This window comes from Schistocerca gregaria, chromosome 5 (assembly GCF_023897955.1).
Source record: "Schistocerca gregaria isolate iqSchGreg1 chromosome 5, iqSchGreg1.2, whole genome shotgun sequence".
Taxonomy (NCBI): domain Eukaryota; kingdom Metazoa; phylum Arthropoda; class Insecta; order Orthoptera; family Acrididae; genus Schistocerca; species Schistocerca gregaria.
In genome coordinates this window covers 330213912-330233439 of record NC_064924.1, presented here as the reverse complement: position 1 = coordinate 330233439, position 19528 = coordinate 330213912, and the positions used below count along the sequence as shown (strand labels likewise).

Here is a 19528-nt window from a genome sequence, read left to right as displayed (position 1 = left end):
TGAGAGGATTCTCACATTAAAATAATTACAGCAACAAGTTGATACCACACTACTTTGTTAAACATTGTCTTATTTGGGATAATATGCTTTTCCAACCTATGCCTCATCTTACCAAATAAATTATGTGACAATTTGAGGTAAAAAGCACTTCAAACCATGACTGAAATTATATTTCTCTTAAAAAAAAAAAAAAAAAAAAAAAAAAAAAAAAATGAAAAAAAAATAGGAGAATAATGTTCACTGTTGACAAAGCAGAAAATACTAAAAAATGCAACTACCATTACATTAATATAAATTTTGACACCTGGTGTTGGTTACAAATTGATTCTTGTCACTGTCTTTACAAGCTTCATATCAGCCTTAAACGTTTCAGAGATATCAAATGAGAAATGTTTTACCGAGAACATTTATGTCTGTTAATCAATTAAATGGTTTTCTACATTTATTATAGTTGAATGTTACCCTCAAATATCAAAGAATCTATGTGGACAATGGATAGCAAATTACACTTTTATACTCTTTACCTTCAACCAAAGTGTATAGTCTCTGGCACAGGATGATAGAATTATTTTATCATAAGAGCAATAAGCACTGCGATTAACTACGATCTCTAATTACAATCACAAGAAGATATGACAATATTATGAAAAGGACAGATTGCTACTCACCATGTAGTGGATATGTTGAGTTGCAGACAGGTACAAGAAAAAAGACTGCTAAACATGTGAGCTTTCAGCCAAAAGGTCTCCTCCTGAAGTAGACAACACACACATGACCACTGTCCCTGGCCACCGAGGCAGTACAACGCGCAACTGTGCACGACTAGAGATGCAATCTGTGTGGTGGGGTAAGGAGGAGGCTGGGGCTAGGAGGGGGAGGGATAGCACTGTAGGCATGGGGTACAGTGAAGTGCTGCTTGGGGGAGCATACACAAATGTGGTGGGGACAGAGTAGGGCAGCTAGGTGCAGTGGGGACAGAGTAGGGCAGCTAGGTGCAGTGGGGACATTATACTGGTGAGAGGGGGAGAGGAGTGCAAATGGCTCTGAGCACTATGGGACTTAACATCTGACGTCATTAGTCCCCTAGACCTCAGAACTACTTAAACATAACTAACCTAAGGACATCACAAACACCCATGCCCGAGACAGGATTCGAACCTGCGACCGTAGAGGTCGCACGGTTCCCGACTGAAGCACCTAAAGGAGTGCAAATTGAGGCCAGTAGAGTTATGATTACATAGGATATATTGCAGGGAGAGTTCCCACTTGTACAACTAAGAGAAGCTGGTGCTGGTAGGAAGGATTCAGATGATACAGGCTGTGAAGCAGTCACTGAAGTGAAGTACATTGTGTTCAGCAACTTTGGTCCAACTATCTTTTGGCTACAGTTCGTCAGAGGCCATTCATGCAGATGGCCTGGTGGTTGCCATACTCTCATAGAACACAGCACAATGATTGCAGCTTTGTCCATCTACAGTGATAAGCAACACCTTCTCCCTACTACTTGTAGCTTAGCCTCCAGCATAAAAAATGTCATCAACCATTTTCTCCACTGACTACCCACAGCTCCTGTTTCTTTACCACACAGCATCCTGCTCGTCACTACTGATACCACCTCCCACTAAGCTAACATCCTCAATGCCCACGGCCTTGCCACTATTGAACACTGCCTTTCCCAACACCTCGATTATTCTAATGCTACAACCTTCTTCCTGATCATTGTGACCAACTATATCCACACACACAATTCCAGAAACAAATCTGTGGTATGGAAATGGGCACCTGCATGGAAACATCCTATGCCAACCTATTTATGAGAACCCTTGACCTGGTTCAGATCTGAAGACATCCTATCCACTTTCCCCAGAACCTTGACACTTTCTCCCCCTCAACCCAACAAGTCTTCTTCCTCCAAGGCGACCTCCACCTGATAGATGGTTATATCAGAGCCTCCCTCCATATCAAACCAACCTACTGACCACCACCAATACCTGCACTTTGATAGCTGCTACCTATTCCATACCAAGAAGTCCCTTCCATACAGCCTACCCACTCATGGGCATCACATTTGTAGTGATGAGCAGTCCCTCTCAAAATAGAGCAAGGATCTCACTAAGGCCTTCACAGACTGTAATTACCCTCCCAACCTTGTAGAGAAACAGTTCTCCCATACCTCACCTCTCCAGTCGCCCTCCACCTCCCATAGTCCCACCGTCCAGTCACAGGGCAGAATTCTCTCATGACGCAGTATCGCCCAGAACTGGAGCAACTGAATCACCTTCCCTGATAGTGTTTCAAACACCTCTTCTTGTGCCCTGGAATGAGGAATTTACTACCCACTACCCTTCCCACCGGACCCACAGTGGTATAGCATTGCCCACCGAACCTACACAATATCCTCATCCACCCCTATTCCCAACCTCTTGCTCCAGGGCTCATATTCCTGTAACAGACCTAGATGCAAGGTATGTCCCATACATCCTACCACCACCACTCCAAACTGGTCACAAGTATCACATATTCCATCAATGGTAGGGCTGCCTGTGAAAGCAGTCATGTGATCTACAAATTAAGCTGCAACCACTGCTGCATTCTATGCAGGCATTACATCCAACAAGCTGCCTGTCCACATGAATGGCTACTGACACCTGTAGTCAAGAGACAGCTGGACTATCCAGACGCTGAGCATACTGACCAAGACAATGTTCTTCACTTCAGTGTCTTGCTTCATAGCCTGCATCATCCGGATACTTCCTACCAACACTAGCTTTTCTGAAATTGTACAAGAGGGGATTCTTCCTTCAATGTATTTTACATTCCTCTAACACCTATGGCCTCAACCTTCATTAGTCCTTGTGCTTCACCCATCTATCCCTGGCCCTGCACCCATTCCAGCACTACACAGCACAGCCAGTCTTTTTTTCTCTCTTCTTTATTTCTCTCGTTTCCCACCCCCTTTTTGATCTAATCTCCTTGGCTGCCCTAACCTGTCTCCACCATGTCTCTATGTGCTCTCACAGACAGCACTTTGCTGTTCCCTTCCCCTACTCTGCTACCCCTTGCCACCCCAGGCTCCTCCTCACCCCCCCCCCCCCCCCCCCCCATCCAGACCATTTCTCCCATCATACCCTTTGCTCATGATTGTATGTGTGTGATGTCTACTTGGTGGAAGAAGGCCTTTTGACCAAAAGCTCACATTTTTAACAGTCTTTTGTTGTGCCTTGTCTGTGGTTCAACATCTCCTCTATAGGTGAACAGGAATCTATTCTTTTCATAATACTGTCATTATTCCATCATGGATTTTCAATTATTTCATAAGAAGGTGTGATTAATTTGAGGCTTGAATCAATATCAATTACATACTTATTGTTGAAGGCATGCATTTCATACGACAGGCAAGAAAGAATCAGTCAAGTCACAATTTTACTGTATATGGAATAACAATCACTGATTTTATTACCAAAAGCCACTAGGCTTAAAAAAGGAAACGAACCCAAACTTATGATAAAAAAAATGTAAATGTCATGCGACTAAGGGCCTCCCATCGGGTAGACCGTCTTTCGATTTAATGCCACTTCGGCGACTTGCATGTCGATGTGGATGAAATGATGATTAGGACAACACAACACCCAGTCCCTGAATGGAGAAAATCTCCGACCCAGCCAGGAATCGAGCCAGGGCACTTGGTATTGACATTGTCGCGCTGACCACCCAGCTACAGGAGGCGGACAACTTAAGATTATCTTTGAAGAGTCTTTAACAGTGCATGAAAAAGAAGTCTTGAACTAATCATTTCACTGGAAAACAATCTGCAATTTTGAATGAAATATTATTTTCTTCCAAAACCAAATTTTGAAGATATGTGAAGCAGGACTGTGTACACAAAGACAACAGAAACTACTCAGAACTTGCACCACATCCAAATAAACTAATGTTGTTTTAAGCATAATTTTACGAATCACTTCACTAGACACTTTAACTAAGCTGTTGCTATTATACTTGTACCAATATACAAAGCCTTTGAAAAATACTGTAGTTAGAAGTCAGCACTGCTGCAGTTATCAGCAGTAGTCATTACTTAGCGGATACAGGACTGTGCTAATGCGGACAACTGTAATAATGATTACAGGCAAAAAGGTAACAGATAGTGTCAATATTATGACTTTTTGTCTATCTCCAAGATATGTACCAAAATAAAGTTTGATAGATTTGCTGTACTCTTTTAGATTCACTGATTTCATACCAGAGTACAGATTTTATCACTTATTACATTGAAAAGCGTAGCTCATACAAAGACTGTTCATAAAATGTCTATTAAATTGTCATTGTGAACAAACTACATTACTAACATTTAACAATATTCAAGATGTGATGATAGCCTTAAACACAAATTCACCTGGCTTCTTAATGTTGTGAAAATGTGTCAAGAAAATTTCACAGAATTTATTTCAGTAATTACAAGGGGGATTCAATAAGTAATGCAACAAACACTGTCTCTTGGACAATTTCAGTTGCAGGGGGGGGGGGCAATAACTATGGAATTTGCTGTGGGAGATCGTGCCATAATGTCACTTTGTTCCAAAGAGAGAGAGAGAGAGAGAGAGAGAGAGAGAGAGAGAGAGAGAGAGAGAGAGAGAGAGAGAGAGAGGGAGAGGTTTTTTTTTGAAAAGGTTATTAATTAGAAGCTATATTTTGTTGTCTATCACTGGTAATAGCATGAAAAATGCTGTGAAGTGACACCTTTCCCAGCTCTCTAGCTCAATTAGGGCAGCTCCTACGGCAATTTTAAAGAAGTCCATTCACACATTTTTGGCCAGTTTTTGAAAAGTTTATATAGGACATGGAATGACCCATCGGTGTCTCACTGGGTTGCATATATGCTACAACAAAAGCCCTCAAATGGAAACTTCTGATTGGCCCTTGTATATACAAACGATGATTTCAAATTAGAGCAGTGGATCGTGAATTAACTAGTTCCTTCAGATACATATATATCAGTTAAAGTGAAGAACATTTGAAACACAAATTAAATGCTTGCAATGGCAGTTCCAACAATTAGTCATGGAAAGAGATAGGGAATAAGAGGTTAGAAAATACAATGAAAAATATAGGAATCACATGCTCAGTTGTTTGTTAAAAATAATCCACGCTGGTGTTGGTATGGGGGTGAGGGATTAACTTTCTAAATATAAAATGTGAAATGAATACCAAATATTTACTGGTATTATTGAAGGATCACAAAGACACACAACAACTGAATCCCTCTAATTTTCATTCCAGGAAGGTGGTGGTTTTTCCATCTTCTATTCAATTTTGTTTCTCAATGAGGAAGCATGTTCATAATGGAATTGCCACATTTACCATTTCTGTTAGTATTAAGTCTTTAACCTTCTGTTATTCATTCTAAAATTATTGTTCTACAAATAAAAATGATTTGCTTAAGCTATGATTATAGATTACATAATTCATTAATCTCTGTGGCTGAAATATATGTGGCTTCCAGTAACATGCAGCAAACAGGCTTACCACACATTAATCTCTTAATTTATTGATTTATCTATAAGTTTACATCCTACAATATGGTTCATATGTTGTGATTTATAATAGGATTTCATCATAAGACACTCACCTGTCCCTTATCTTCATTTCAGCTCTATTGTGGGTATGGAATAGAACATCGTGGGTGTAACTGACTACAGAATAGAACGTACGTCGATAGCAGTTTGAATAAATTGTACAATGTTGCTTACATTCAGTCACAAACATCAAGGGATAGTTATACTGAAGTGGCACCACAAATCAGTAAATCTATCAAGCAACTTACCAATGAATATACCCTTGTCTATGGGTAGTAAATCATAACATGCTACTTGTGGCAATACTGCTCAAGTTCATAAATCTTAATATTATATGAATAACAACAACGAAAATTCTTGGATGGAATACACATAATAAAGGCACTCAATCACCTATAGCTGACAGACGAGTCGCACATAGAAACACTGAACAGAATACATATTTACACTAGTTTTAGAGTTCTTGCTCTCTCTTTATTTTGTATAAGGCAGGGTGTCCCACTCAAACCTCCCTGATTTCAAAGACTCAAGGAAAAAACCACAGTAGATACAACAATGAAAAATGCACCACATTGTAAAGCATCTCAAAGATTTTATTTCTTTATCATCAATACACCTCTACAAGTGAACCATTTGTAGCACAAAGAATATTGAGTCTATATTCAATTTCTTGCAAAGTTCTTTGTAACATTTCCTCTGTTATTGTTGCAGTCACATTAGTGATACAATGTCGCAACGTAGGAATATCGTCCACTTTGGTCACATACACGTGGTCCTTCACGAATCTCCACTTAAAGAAATCTAGAGGAGTAATGTTGGGTGAACGTGGTGGCCAGGCAATCGGTCCTCCGTGTCTTGTCCAATGACTGGGAAACTTCCTATCCAGGAACTTGTGAACAGTCGTTGACCAATGCGGCAGAGCTCCATCTTGTTGAGAAATGATGTTAGGTTGCAAGTCTTACCTGAGGGCACACAATCTGCTCCAACATGTCCAGATACACTAACCCATTCACTGTTTGTTCTGCAAAGAAAAATAGTCCAACAATCCTGCCGTGCAGTAGCCCGCATCAGACATTTAGTTTAGGGCTATCATGAACATGTTCAATGGCAACATGTGGATTTTGCGAATGCCAAATCCAAACATTATTCCTATCAACCGTTCCTGATAGATGAAAGGTTGTCTTATCTGAGAATAAAGATCTTTCCAGGAAGCAGCAGCCATATCAATATGGTGCAGCATATCTACAGAAAATTGTTGTCGGTGTGGTTTGTCATTCAGTGTAAGATGTTGCAGAATTAGCACTTTGTAAGCACACATACGAAGATGCTGGTGAAATACACGATGCAATGCTGATTGAGGAGCATCAAGTTCCCTAGATGCTTGATGAATTGACTTATGTGGGCTTCTGAAAAACATTTGTCTGATGTCCTCCACTGCCTCTTCTGAAACTCCGTAACATGTTTAGTAACCACAACCAACAACGGGAACGCCTTGGGCCATGGATCAGAGCCGCAAGGTGGGGAAGCCACTGACGGTGGAGCACGCACCACTGGCTAAACACGGGACGAGTTGGACGACATTCCAATGACAACAACCGACCACGACCGACTATGAGCGACACAACAAGGAAGACGGAGGCTTGTGGAAACCACAACACCAAACGTAAATCCACTTGGAACCAGAGCCAGGCAAATGTCAACAACGAGCAACGACCAGAACGCAGTACTGCTGAGATAGAAACGAAATCCAGAGCGAGTACCAGACTGGCTGGACTAGGGCAGAGTGGGTCCCTATATACGAAACCGGAGGGAGCGGCTATTGGCCGCTGTCTGCACGTGGCTTAGCGGTGGCGCCCTCGCTGCGTGAGAGCCGCTGTGCGGAATAGCCACCGCGGAGGCGGAGCCCTCTATGGGCTGACCACGTCCATTTGTTCTGCCACGTGTTCGGCTTCTGCGGCGAAAGGTACTAGATCCCCCCCCCCCCCCCCCAAATTGGTGCATAGGGGCAGAAATGCCCCGGATGATGCCGAGGCGGGTGGAATGAGGACACAGCTTTTTTTTTTTTTTAATTTTTCCATTGGGCCTCAGCAGTTTGCCACTGTCCTGCTTCCATTCCTCCTATGGCCCTCCACCACAGAGAGTCCAGTAGTCGTCTTCTTTGTCCCATACTGCACCGACTGTGACTGTACACATAAAGATCGTGGACGTGGCAAACACTACCACGTTTGATAGTTGCGCTGACATCATCATTGACATCCGTAGACGGAATGCCATTTTCCGTGCATAATACGACTGTACGGACATCTGATGATAGTTTGTGTAGTAAAGTAATGTGTGCCTGGAAATTGGAAGTGCAGCCGTCTGCCGAAAACAGAGAGGAAATGGACGCGCACAGATCGTCTAGGTCCTGAAATGGAACCGTAGTTGAAACGAACTGCACTTAGTCTTGAATGGAAAAGCCAAACCGTGTAAATGCATCTAGTCTAAAAATGTCCAAAGCCGATGGGTGGTCCACCACAAATAGGGTAAGTGGCCGGGGAAAGTTTTTGTAGATGGCCATAACAGAAAACTGGCCACAGAGAGGGATGGAACCATCACCGTAGGCGACCAACCTCCGAGAGGGTGGGGATAATACTGGAGACCCGAGACGTGCATACGTCGTCAGATTGACCAAAGAAACTGTGGGCCCCGTATTGACTTGGAAACGGATGTCCTCGTTAAAATGCGTAGGGTGAGGAATAACTTTTGAGCCAATGTGTCGGTCTGAGGGGCGACTGCGTGTAAAGCATGGACGGCCTCCTGTTGCCCCGCAGGGGCGGGTCGAGCGGCTACGACAGACAGATCGAAGGTGGCCCTCTTTCTCACAGAGCAAACAGATCTTCCAGCAATGGGGACAGTCAGCTCGAGTGTGGGCCGAGAAGCAGGGGGGGGCACGATGGGAGGGGGCCACATGGCCGATGTCGAGGGGTGACCGGCGGTTCGGACGCCATAGAGACGTCAGGCAGCGAGGAATCTCGACGGCGGTGCCCTCTGGAGACTGCGCCGCGTCGACGGCAATAAGGAGTGGAGCGGGAAGTGGACTTGACCGCTGCCACCTGGGGCCACACCATGAGACATTTGTTCGCCGCTTGAGCAATTTCGAAGGAATGGGCAATACACAGATGTCTTCCAACGAGGGGTTGTCCATCTTTAACGCCGCAGTGCGGACCTCTGGATCGGGCGCCAGTTGAACGACCACATCCCGAATTAACAAATCTGCATATGATGCCTTGCACTGCTGATTGGTGCACGTGAAGTTGCATTGGCGGCTGAGGCCTTGCACATCCGTCACCCAGGAATCGTAGGACTGACCCGGCTGCTTGTTGTATTGATGGAACTCCAAGTGAGATGCAACCACGTGGTATCGCTGGGAATAATAGTTAGTTAGCAACACACAGATCTTGTGAAAGGAAAGAGCCATGGGGTCAGCCAACGGTGCCAACTTGTGGAGCAAGAAAGGCCGTGAAATGTTGCTTCAGACGATGCAGGTACGTTTCCCAATCCTCTTTTGCATCGCTGAACGGTGGAAATGACGGCGGACCTGGGAACGTGTCTGAAAGCGGGGCACTTGGGGAAAGAGGTGGGAGGGAATCCCGCTTATTGACCCTGTCCGAGAGCAACTGCAGTGAGGTCTGTAAGACCTCCAACTGCTGCTGCTGTTTCTCTAACAGAGTGAGTAATTTCTCTTCCACACTGCTATGTTCTGTTTACCTCGTCGCCAAATGTTGTAAACACAACCAACAGTGGGAACGCCTTGGGCCGCGAATCGGAGCCGCCGGGCGGGGAAGCCGCCCGCGGTGGAGCACGCACCTCCGGGTAAACACAGGACGAGTCAGATGACAACCAATGACAACTGACAAGAACCGGCCATGACCGACTATGAGTGACACAACAAGGAAGAGACAAATAACGGAGGCTTGTGGAAACCACAACGCCAAACACCAAATGTAAATCCACTCAGAACCAGAACCAGGCAAATGTCAACAACGAGCAACGATCAGAACGCAGTACAGCCGAGATAGAAACGAAATCCAGAGCGAGTACCAGACTGGCTGGACTAGGGCAGAGCGGGTCCCTATATACGAAATCGGAGGGAACGGCTATTGGCTGCTGCCTGCACGAGGCTTAGCGGTGGCACCCTCGCTGTGCGGAATAGCCACCGTGGAGGCAGAGCCCTCTATGGGCTGACCAAGTCCATTTGTTCTGCTGCATGTTCGACTTCCGCGGCAGAAGATACTAGAACATGCACTGCCAGAATGTTTCAGAACTCTTCCTGTTGACAGAAACTTCCTATACCATTCCTTAATTGTTTTCACATCAGGCAGATCACATTTATATACACCAAGATAATTTCTTTGTACAGTAATTGGGGATTTTGTTTCTGCAAACTACACTACTGCTAGTGCGCACTGCTGTGGAGTCACCATTTTTACTTCATGTGACCATGCTGCACTCTGGTGACAATACTAGGCACTTCTGACGCGGGATTATCTCTGAGATGCTCTACAATGTGGTCTATTTTTCACAGCCATATCTACTGTGATTTTTCTCTCCTAGGTCCTTGAACTCAGGGAGGATCGAGTGCGACATCCTGTATTATGTGACATTGAATAAAAATTGGATGAAACACCCAACCTCCAAAACAGTGCAGGCATCTTCTACTGAAGATGGTATGTATACTTCACATTTCACTGAAAGTATTAAATCTGCTACAGTCTGTTTTATGTTCTATAAAAGCTGCTTCATGATATCCAACAAGGTTAAGTACCCAACACTGGAAATTTGACATTTGATAGTTTACATGAGATGATAGGAAAAGATGCACATTAATGCTTTTGATCAACTGATAGCACAAATGTATCTTAAAGGAAAATCCAGGTAGTAAGATAAAGTCCCATCAGTAACAGCCTCGGTGGCTCTGGCGTGCTCAACAGGGGCTCTGAAGTGCTCAACAGGGTTTCCACTACCCATATCTCTAATACAAGTTCTAATGCAACATTTCCTAGCCACACTTACATGCTCATCCCATAGCTTTTGTGTACACTACACCCGGCTTCCAGCAGCCTGAGGAAGGATAATTCCTCCAGCCTTGAGAATGAAAGGTCAAGTCTGCTCCTAATTGTCATAAATGTATTGTGGTGGAGGATTAAGGAGTAAGCACGTGGAGAATTAAGAAGTAAGCACAAAAGTGAGTGACTTTCCCAGCACGAAATGTGCTTCTCAGCACCCGATGGAAATAAACTTTCGAAAAGCTCTAGCAGAAAGCAGAATTTTTCAATGTAATTTTATTAGCACATGCAAGAATTGGCCAATAAAATTGAATGAATGGAGGTATTGATCGTCAATGGCTGAAAGACCATAGTGTTCAAACATTTATTGTTAAGTGGTTGTTTAGAGCTCGTGTTTTCATTACGGTGTCCACCTGAAGCCCTCCTGAGGACCTGTAGATGAAAGTTGGTGTTTCGAAGTGTTTAACTGAAGTCAGCAGTTAGTGAACCTTAGTGTTCAATAAAAAAAAATATTTTTCAAGTACAGAACTACAAAAGTGTGCTTGTGTATGGAGTTCAGTCTAGCCTTTTCCAGTTTTCAGCGAGCACGCACATGCTCAATATGAAGAGGCACCTTCTATCAAAGCATGGAGCCATTAGCTAGCTGGGAGCAGCATTCTCTGAACAAAGCGAACTTCACGATTTAAAAGAAGCAAATAAATTACACAGAAATTATATGGTCATGGTTTTGTTGTTGTTGAGGCTATTGGCGGAAGATGATAGGAGCCAGTTGGAGCTTCTGTATAAACTGCTAGCTCTGTCCAGATTTTCGTCCAAAGGTCGAATTTTGGAATCTGCTGGCGAATAATTAGAGAGCTACAGGGTTTTTAATTTTAGACTTTGGAGAAGTGAGAAGTTGAATCCAATGCCATGGACCAAAGTGAGGCTGGTGACCCTAATTTACAGTTCCTTAACTACTAGTGTACTGGTGCAGAGAACTTCGCAGGCTCAGCCAATAAACATTCCTGAGCAAATCCTCAGAGAAATTGGTTTGTGAAGTGTGTGGATTCTTGTGGCAGCCGTTGGGCTCTGCATGGATTGCAGGGAGGGGGGAGGGGAGGGAGGGGGGTCGTATATGTACGAAGTTGCTTTATGAGGATTTAGGATAGTCAAGGTAGTTATGGCTGGCCTGTGATGGAAGTATCTAGTCATATCCAAAGTCCTTTTCTCACAGTATAAGGTAGCTACAGCCAATTACTGAAGAAGTATCACCCAATATTTCTCCAATGATTTTTTTTCCTGCTGTGCATGTTGAAGAATACCTATCCTCGTTTCCTAATTAAATACTCTAGCACCATTTTCAGTCAAACTGGTAAGTATATTTGAATGAAATCATATAGAAATGGAACTATAATAGAAAAAACTCTGATGAAGACACATGTCACCAGATAATATTCATATTAATTCTCGTTAAAAAATATTAATAATAATCACATTAGTCTGGAGAATTTGAAGCCCAAGGAAGGGTACTAAATTTGCACACTCTGGCATCAGTGCTCCATAATAGCACACCTGAAAATCAGATTGCGATTGCTAACAATCTGCTTTGACAGTTACATAAACTCATCACATCAATAAAAGTGATTAGCCATCATTTATGCAGAGCATTTTTTCAAGAAGCATCACATTTTTGAGAAGTAACCATTTATCTAATAAGGAACCCCATTGAGTGTGAGGTCACAAGTTCAATGTTTAGTAAGGCTCATTTGAAAGTGCTGTGTAAACAACTATCACAGGAAAAATATTAGCAGCTAATTTCACACCATGTGCAGCAGGAGGTCTAAAGAAAACGAGTGTTGGAGGAGTGCAGAAATCAAGTTTCTATGGGATGTATGTATTACATTTAACAAAATGGACATAGTCAACTTTCAAAATACATTATTAACTTTCACCATGGAAAAAAAGGTCATATCACAGTGGTCACAAAAGATTGCACCATAAAACATAAAAGTCTAACTCCTTTGGAGAAACGAACCATGCAGGGTGTTCAGCTACGTATCCACTCGCACAGAATGCATTTCATATTGGTATAACAGGGTGACAAGAACTGATGGAATTTGATGGCATGCAATCAAATGCAAAATATTGTGTCGTCAAGGTTATCATGAAATTGGCTATCTTTTAAGGGCTAGCTGCAGACAGTGCAGTAATATGTTTTATAGGTACGGAAAAACAAACATCCAGAGGCTGAATTTGTTCAGTGGTTCCAAATGGTATAAACTTCAAAGTCACACATTTGCTCTTAAGACTATGATTTTTATACGCAGACCAGTATTCAAGCAAAAGCAAGTTATTTTGAACAGCTGTTGGCTGAAAGCAGTGTCTGTTTTCCCACTCTTGCTTGCTCTGAAAAATATTCCCTACTGTCCTTGCAAGATCATGAACACAAGAAAAAATCGAAGGGGATAAAGCACTTCCAACTTCTCGCAGGACAATAAATAACTTTCCAGCCAGTTTACTATCAGATTAACAGTTGGCATAATTGTATACAACTGCGTTAAGGCACTGATGTTCGTTGATATTGACACAACTCTCTTGGTACCTCTATTTTCAGGGTTCCTTTCACATGCATTTCTTCTTCAAATAATGATTGGTCAGAGTTGAAAACAAATTCCTTTCTGAACAACAGGATCAGTTAGTTTATCTCATCTACAAATTTTCAGGCGAATTCTGCAGCTTGCTATTCATTGTCAAGTCGATGCTTTGTTTGAAATTCCATTATCTTACATCTTCAAATTCTGTAGCATTGAGAAGTTATGCAACCATCCACTGCTTCCCTTGAAATAATTGTAATCTACATAGTATGCAATTTGATGTGTGTAATGTACTGGGTCACTATCATGTACATCTTGTAAATTGTATCGAGCATTCTTGAAATGTGCAAACACCAGTTTCTGTAACAAATGTGTCTCAGTCTCCCTCAAATTCGTGTAATTTTTCTTATGCACTACACGGCCATGTTGCTACTGACCTACTCAAAATCTGCTCATAATTGCTTTTTACTATACTGTGGATGATCTTCCTTGTACGTAATCATATTTAGTACTTGTGCCTTGGACAAAGATTGTCCTTTAATGTTTCACTGGTGGTGGGTTTTGTGGCTCCCTGTCTGACAATTATGATTAACTAAATGGCTCGACACCTGTTTCAATATCACTGTCACTTGTTAAGCATGTATCGCCATCACTGTACTCCTAATGTACACTGTCCTCCACACAGTCGAGCGTATACAACACCACACGTTCCACTGATGCATCTTTTAGAAATGCTAATATTTCATTTGTCACTTCTTCCTCACTCTGAGTCCTTTTTTACGAAATGTCAACGTCGACAACTGTTGTTGTAGATTTAATGCAATGTTTGCTTTGTTTTGAATCAATACCACTAGCACCATAGCACTATTGTGAGTTACTTGTCAATTAAGCAGTTTAACTACGCTTCGTAGACTCATGCTGTGCTCACCGTTGCATACCTCCAGTCCCGCCCCAATGCCATTAGCAGTGGATATTGTGGTTCCATGGCAGACAATAAGCGGGGTGTAAACAACAATGACCTTTTGCAACCTTGCACTCAAGGGGTTCCTATTAAGTACTATTCTATTGTATTGTGTTAGAACATGGAATCATTATAAACAATTCACTGAAATGTCCTGTTACATATGATTCCGAGTTACACGCGACTGCTAAAACATCCCATTTTCCCAAAGAATAATGATTTAAATAGACAGTGAATCCAAGGTGCAGTAACATTCTGGGAAAACAATTCTCTCTCATGGATATCACATCTAATATTTTCATTTCCCCCTTTCTAGTCTTATTTCTCAAAATGTTAAAATTTAAAAACTAACAACACAGAAATAAATATTGGTTTAAGTGTGTGTGTGTGTGTGTGTGTGTGTGTGTGTGTGTGTGTGTGTGTGTGTGTTTCGGGGGAGGGGGATATTTAAATAAAAACATTAAAGGGAAAAATAAAGCTTTATAAACAGCAAAGAGCTTAAGAAAAGACCCTAAAAATGTAGCAGAGAATTCCCTAGCCACTGAGGTGCAAGTAATCTTTCTTACTTAAAAAATATCATGAGTTTATTTGAAATGTGACATTATATGCAGTCTTGTAAATAAATAACCATTTACAATGACTAGATACACTTCAGAGTACCTATAATTTCGGATCAAACATTCCATAATCACACCTAAGATGGTGAATATGCATTTCGCATACATTTGTGTATTACTGGACCCTGCTTTACCATTGTTGACAGTGCAAACACAAAATTTTGCTGTCATTCACAAAGCAGAATTGTGAACAAAGACAAATCATTCTGCAGGTGACAGGTACAAATACCGCATGATTAATAGGTAAAATGATGTTGACAAACATATTTGCAACCACAGAAAATGTTACATTTCAACAGTAAATGCCTTATGGTGTTATTGCAGCAAGATAAACATGTCTAAAAGGTACTTCATTGTTCATGTGTGCAATGTCAGACCAATATCTCTTGCCAACACTTCTGATACTGAATCTTACTGGAAGCTATTTCATAGTTAATACAAATGAAACTTTGTATGCTGCTTTTCTCAGCTGGAGTAATTTTAGTACCCAGCGTACCATTGATGTCCAAGTATTTATGTCAAATGATAAATAAAGTAAATAAGTAACTGGAAGTTTACAAGTGCAACTACATGAAGACCTAATATAACAGGGATTAAAACTAAAACGGCGAGAGGGGGAGGGAGTAGAAGAGGCTAAACTTTCTAGAGTGAGCTGCACAGGACATTTATCTAGTATTTTAATGCAATGATTACCTTCCATCATTTGTCCAACAGGAAAATCCAGGGTGGAATGGCAATATTACAACAAGAATAGATTGCTACTCACAATATATTGTGGAGACGTTGCATAGCAGACAGGCACTTCACTTCCATCCCCAACCCAATGATGTTTTCCTTTGTTGCTATTTCCACTACTATACTCAGTGTCACTTCTTTTCTCTCTTCTTTCTTCTGTTCTGCATGTCACTGTTGTACCTGTCTGTGAGTCAACGGAGCTGTATGGCGAATAGCAACCTATCCTATTTGTAATATTGTCATTCAACAGGAAAATTAGATTTGAATTTCATTTTATGCTACTGTTTGAGTAATTCCAGAAAGTGAAATCTTCACAAAAATACATTTCTGGTCCTAGTACACTAACTCCCTCACTACACAAATAACTCCGTTTTCATCATGCAGTGCCAAATATTCTTGAAGCTGTTCGTACTTTGTGACATATGGAGTAATTTTTCACATATTTGTACCGAATGTGTTTGTTTTCAGTTAGTTGTTTTATGTATTATGTTAAGAATACAAACTATTTAACTGCAGATATTTTACTGTTGTAACACTTCCTCCACGTGACCTCCTTCTACATTTATCCCTCCTACATTTATCCATCACTGACGGTATCCATTGGATGCAATTGAAATAGTAATTGTTTTCTCACATTTCCTTGGTGCTACAATAACTACGAAAGAGAACACATTTACACAGAACACCAACACCTCTTAAAAAGCAACCATAGGAAGTAGTAGTGGAGGAACTAAGAATGCAGCTGTTATTCAAATGATTAACAATAGAAGACAATAACAAACGAGACAACTGCTCTAAATTTACAGAAAGAAAACCTTCCATTTGAGTATATTTTTTGTAAAGGCATACCTATCACCTATAGTGATGCATTTAGTACTATCAGTCTAATTTCAGTAACACCCCTTTTGTCTTTATAAAAGAAAATGACAGTTTTCTCTACTACTCTAAGTTTCAGTGATATTTTTTGTTATATTTGACCAAATAAGTTTATTTTCTTCAGGCATTTGTGTGTGTGTGTGTGTGTGTGTGTGTGTGTGTGTGTGTGTGTGTGTGTGTGTGTGTGTGTAGAGGGAGGGAAGAATGAAGAGAGAGTTAAATATGTCAATATTATAGAGAGAGCCCTAGTTCACTTAGTTGTAGCTAATTTAGGGGACTCAGTTGTGGTTTTTACTGAAGGAACTATCCTGACATTCATCTTATTAACCATAGAACTATACTATGACAGTTGGACCCATCTTCCCCATTGCCTCCCTGGCAAACAAACAGATAAGAAAGAGGAGGGGGTTATTAATATTTACTCTGATCTCATACTACAATGAGATTAGCGTGATGAACAGAAACTACTTCCATGAAAGTACAAATATATTTCAGTAAATTTGGGATTACATCAGGAAAAGAAAAAAAAAGTGTGTTGGGGGTGGGTTCCATGTGGCAGATATGACAATCTAAATGTTAAGAAAAATATACCCACTCAAAAGCTTTTTTTATGCTAATGAAAGAAAAATTAACTGTAACACTGAACTTAAATACCAGTGAGTTAGTCAGTAGCAAAATAGCACTTATCTCTATCCCCGCCCTACTACACTGTTATGAAACCACAACTATAGGCACGTTTAAATACTAATGAGATGGACAAAATGACAAAAATCCTGCACGAAAGAAAACCAAACATAATAATTTTCTATACAAAACTCCAACACTGGAAATGATTCAGTTTTCACCTTTCGAAAAACTGCCGCAATGCTCTCATTAGCCGCCTATAACTCATCAATTACTATTTGGTTTTGTTTCATGTCTCTTTAGTTCAATATCACAATCATGGTTGTTGTGAAATCACAAATAGTAATGCTATACATCTTCAATAACGATACAACATGCAAGAAAAATGAAGCACAAATAATATTGAAGCCAGAGAGCCTTCAGTGATTAGCAGAAAATATGAACTGCATGTGAAACAATGAAGGTAAGCAGTTCACCTTCAGAGCGCAAAAGGATGTCTCCGAAGTACCTAGGGAAAAGAAGCTTTGAAAATAAGGCTATCTACAGCCAGGCCATACTTACTGGATAGACTTATAGAGCTCCTTAATCTTCATTGTTACAGGTGTTGAACGGAGCTTTAGCAGTTCCACAGCTCTTGCTTGTAACTCAGTCTTCCTCCCAGATTTATTTCTGCCCGCAAAGCCTAAAAGCATCTGAAGCTCTGATACTCTAAAGCTTAGAACCATACTCTGTAAAGAGGAATGAACCTCAATTTAGCTAACTCAAAAAATTCACATTGTTGTTGCAAGTTTCTGTAGGAGTATGGAAAACAATTCCCAAATTCTTGAAATACTACAATCAGTACACAAAACAATCCAGTACAATGCACACATTAAACTTACACTTCATAACTTATTGATCTTTGTAAAATACAAAAATCTGTATTACAATGCTTTGTTATTTTGATGAAAGTAACTTACTAGGAAGAACATAAGTTCAAGAAGAGTAATTAGTGTTCAGATACAATGAACAACAGTTTCTAACATTTTGTGATGAATAGAAAACAGTTCTATAAATACTACAATCAGTACACAAAACAATCCATCAGAGCACAAACTTACAGTTAGAGCTCCAGAATTATAGTTTTAAACTACAAAAATTCAAATTACAGTTAGTCATAATATTTTGCCTTAGATTATTCAGAGATATACTCAATTACACAAATGTAATGGCACTAGTAGTTTATTACTGTGAACTTTTTCTAACCTCATATATATAAGAAATTTACTTTGAAATCAATATACAATGTATACAATTTCTTATTCCTTAATGTAAAATACTGAAAAGAGGAGCACTGCTTTTAATAATGCCCCAACAGAATTACACAACAAAACCTTTGAGCTGGGTACCAACATACATCTTACATCTGTGCTTTGCTGCAATTATGGTCAAGCAAAAAGACTAGGACTACAAAACTTTGCTTTATCAATCTGATAGGAATAAATATAAAAAAAACTTTGTGGATGGAAGTATCTGTCATTTGAAAATCTTCATACACTGACATGTAAGTTGATTAACACTCCTAAATTTAGTAAGTCTCATACTGCAGAGTGTAGATGATGATGACTGTTGTTTGGAGAGCAACTTGGCATCAACCCGTCAGAACATTTAGTCACCTAATTGTGTTAAACAACTAAAACAACAAAGTATATTTTCATTAAATGGCTACAATAACGATGCAGAAGATTTGGAGGTCATACACTATAACAAACACTAGGACTATTCCATCTGCCATTCTATTAACTCCATTATACATAATTTTCAGTTTATTGTTGAAATATAACCCTAACTTCATGTGGTAAGTACTTCCTAGTTGTTGCACTGTTGTTTGATCAGTCACGAACTCTTATACTAATGTCACTCTTCTTACTCCACTTCTCTGCGTACTCCATCAAAAGCTCTCCAAAAAAATCTCTTTGGTTATGGCAGTGACACCCATGAGCACATGGCTTCCAGAACCTCGCAACTGCCGGTTGCGAAAGCTCGTAATTTTGTGTGTGTGTTTGTGTGTTATTTTATTGTGCCTGTCTACTGGCGCTTTCCCGCTTGGTAAGTCTTGGAATCTTTGTTTTATATATATGATGGGACTTGCCAAACAAAAGCGCTGGCAGGTCGATAAGACACACAAACAAACACACAAAATTCTAGCTTTCGCAACCAACGGTTGCTTCTTCAGGAAAGAGGGAAGGAGAGGCAAAGACGAAAGGATGTGGGTTTTAAGGGAGAGGGTAAGGAGTCATTCCAATCCCTGGAGCGGAAAGACTTACCTTAGGGGGGAAAGAAGGATGGGTACACACACACACACACACACACACACACACACATATACATCCATACACACACAGACACAAGCAGACATATTTGATAACGTCTGCTTGTGTCTGTGTATGTGCGGATGAATATGTGTGTGTGTGCGCGAGTGTACACCTGTCCTTTTTTCCCCCTAAGGGAAGTCTTTCCGCTCCCGGGATTGGAATGA

At 40.8% G+C, this 19528-nt stretch overlaps 1 protein-coding gene across 3 annotated transcripts in view; it reads right to left on the bottom strand.

Annotated features, from left to right (window-relative positions):
- The window catches only part of LOC126273465 (E3 SUMO-protein ligase PIAS3), a 231086-nt gene that overhangs the window by 160591 nt on the left and 50967 nt on the right, over positions 1–19528 (bottom strand). For all 3 annotated transcript variants that reach the window (XM_049977025.1, XM_049977027.1, XM_049977026.1), the window contains one exon: positions 17572–17738. In XM_049977025.1, coding sequence (XP_049832982.1) covers positions 17572–17738 — 167 coding nt within the window. The remainder of the gene's footprint in view (positions 1–17571; positions 17739–19528) is intronic.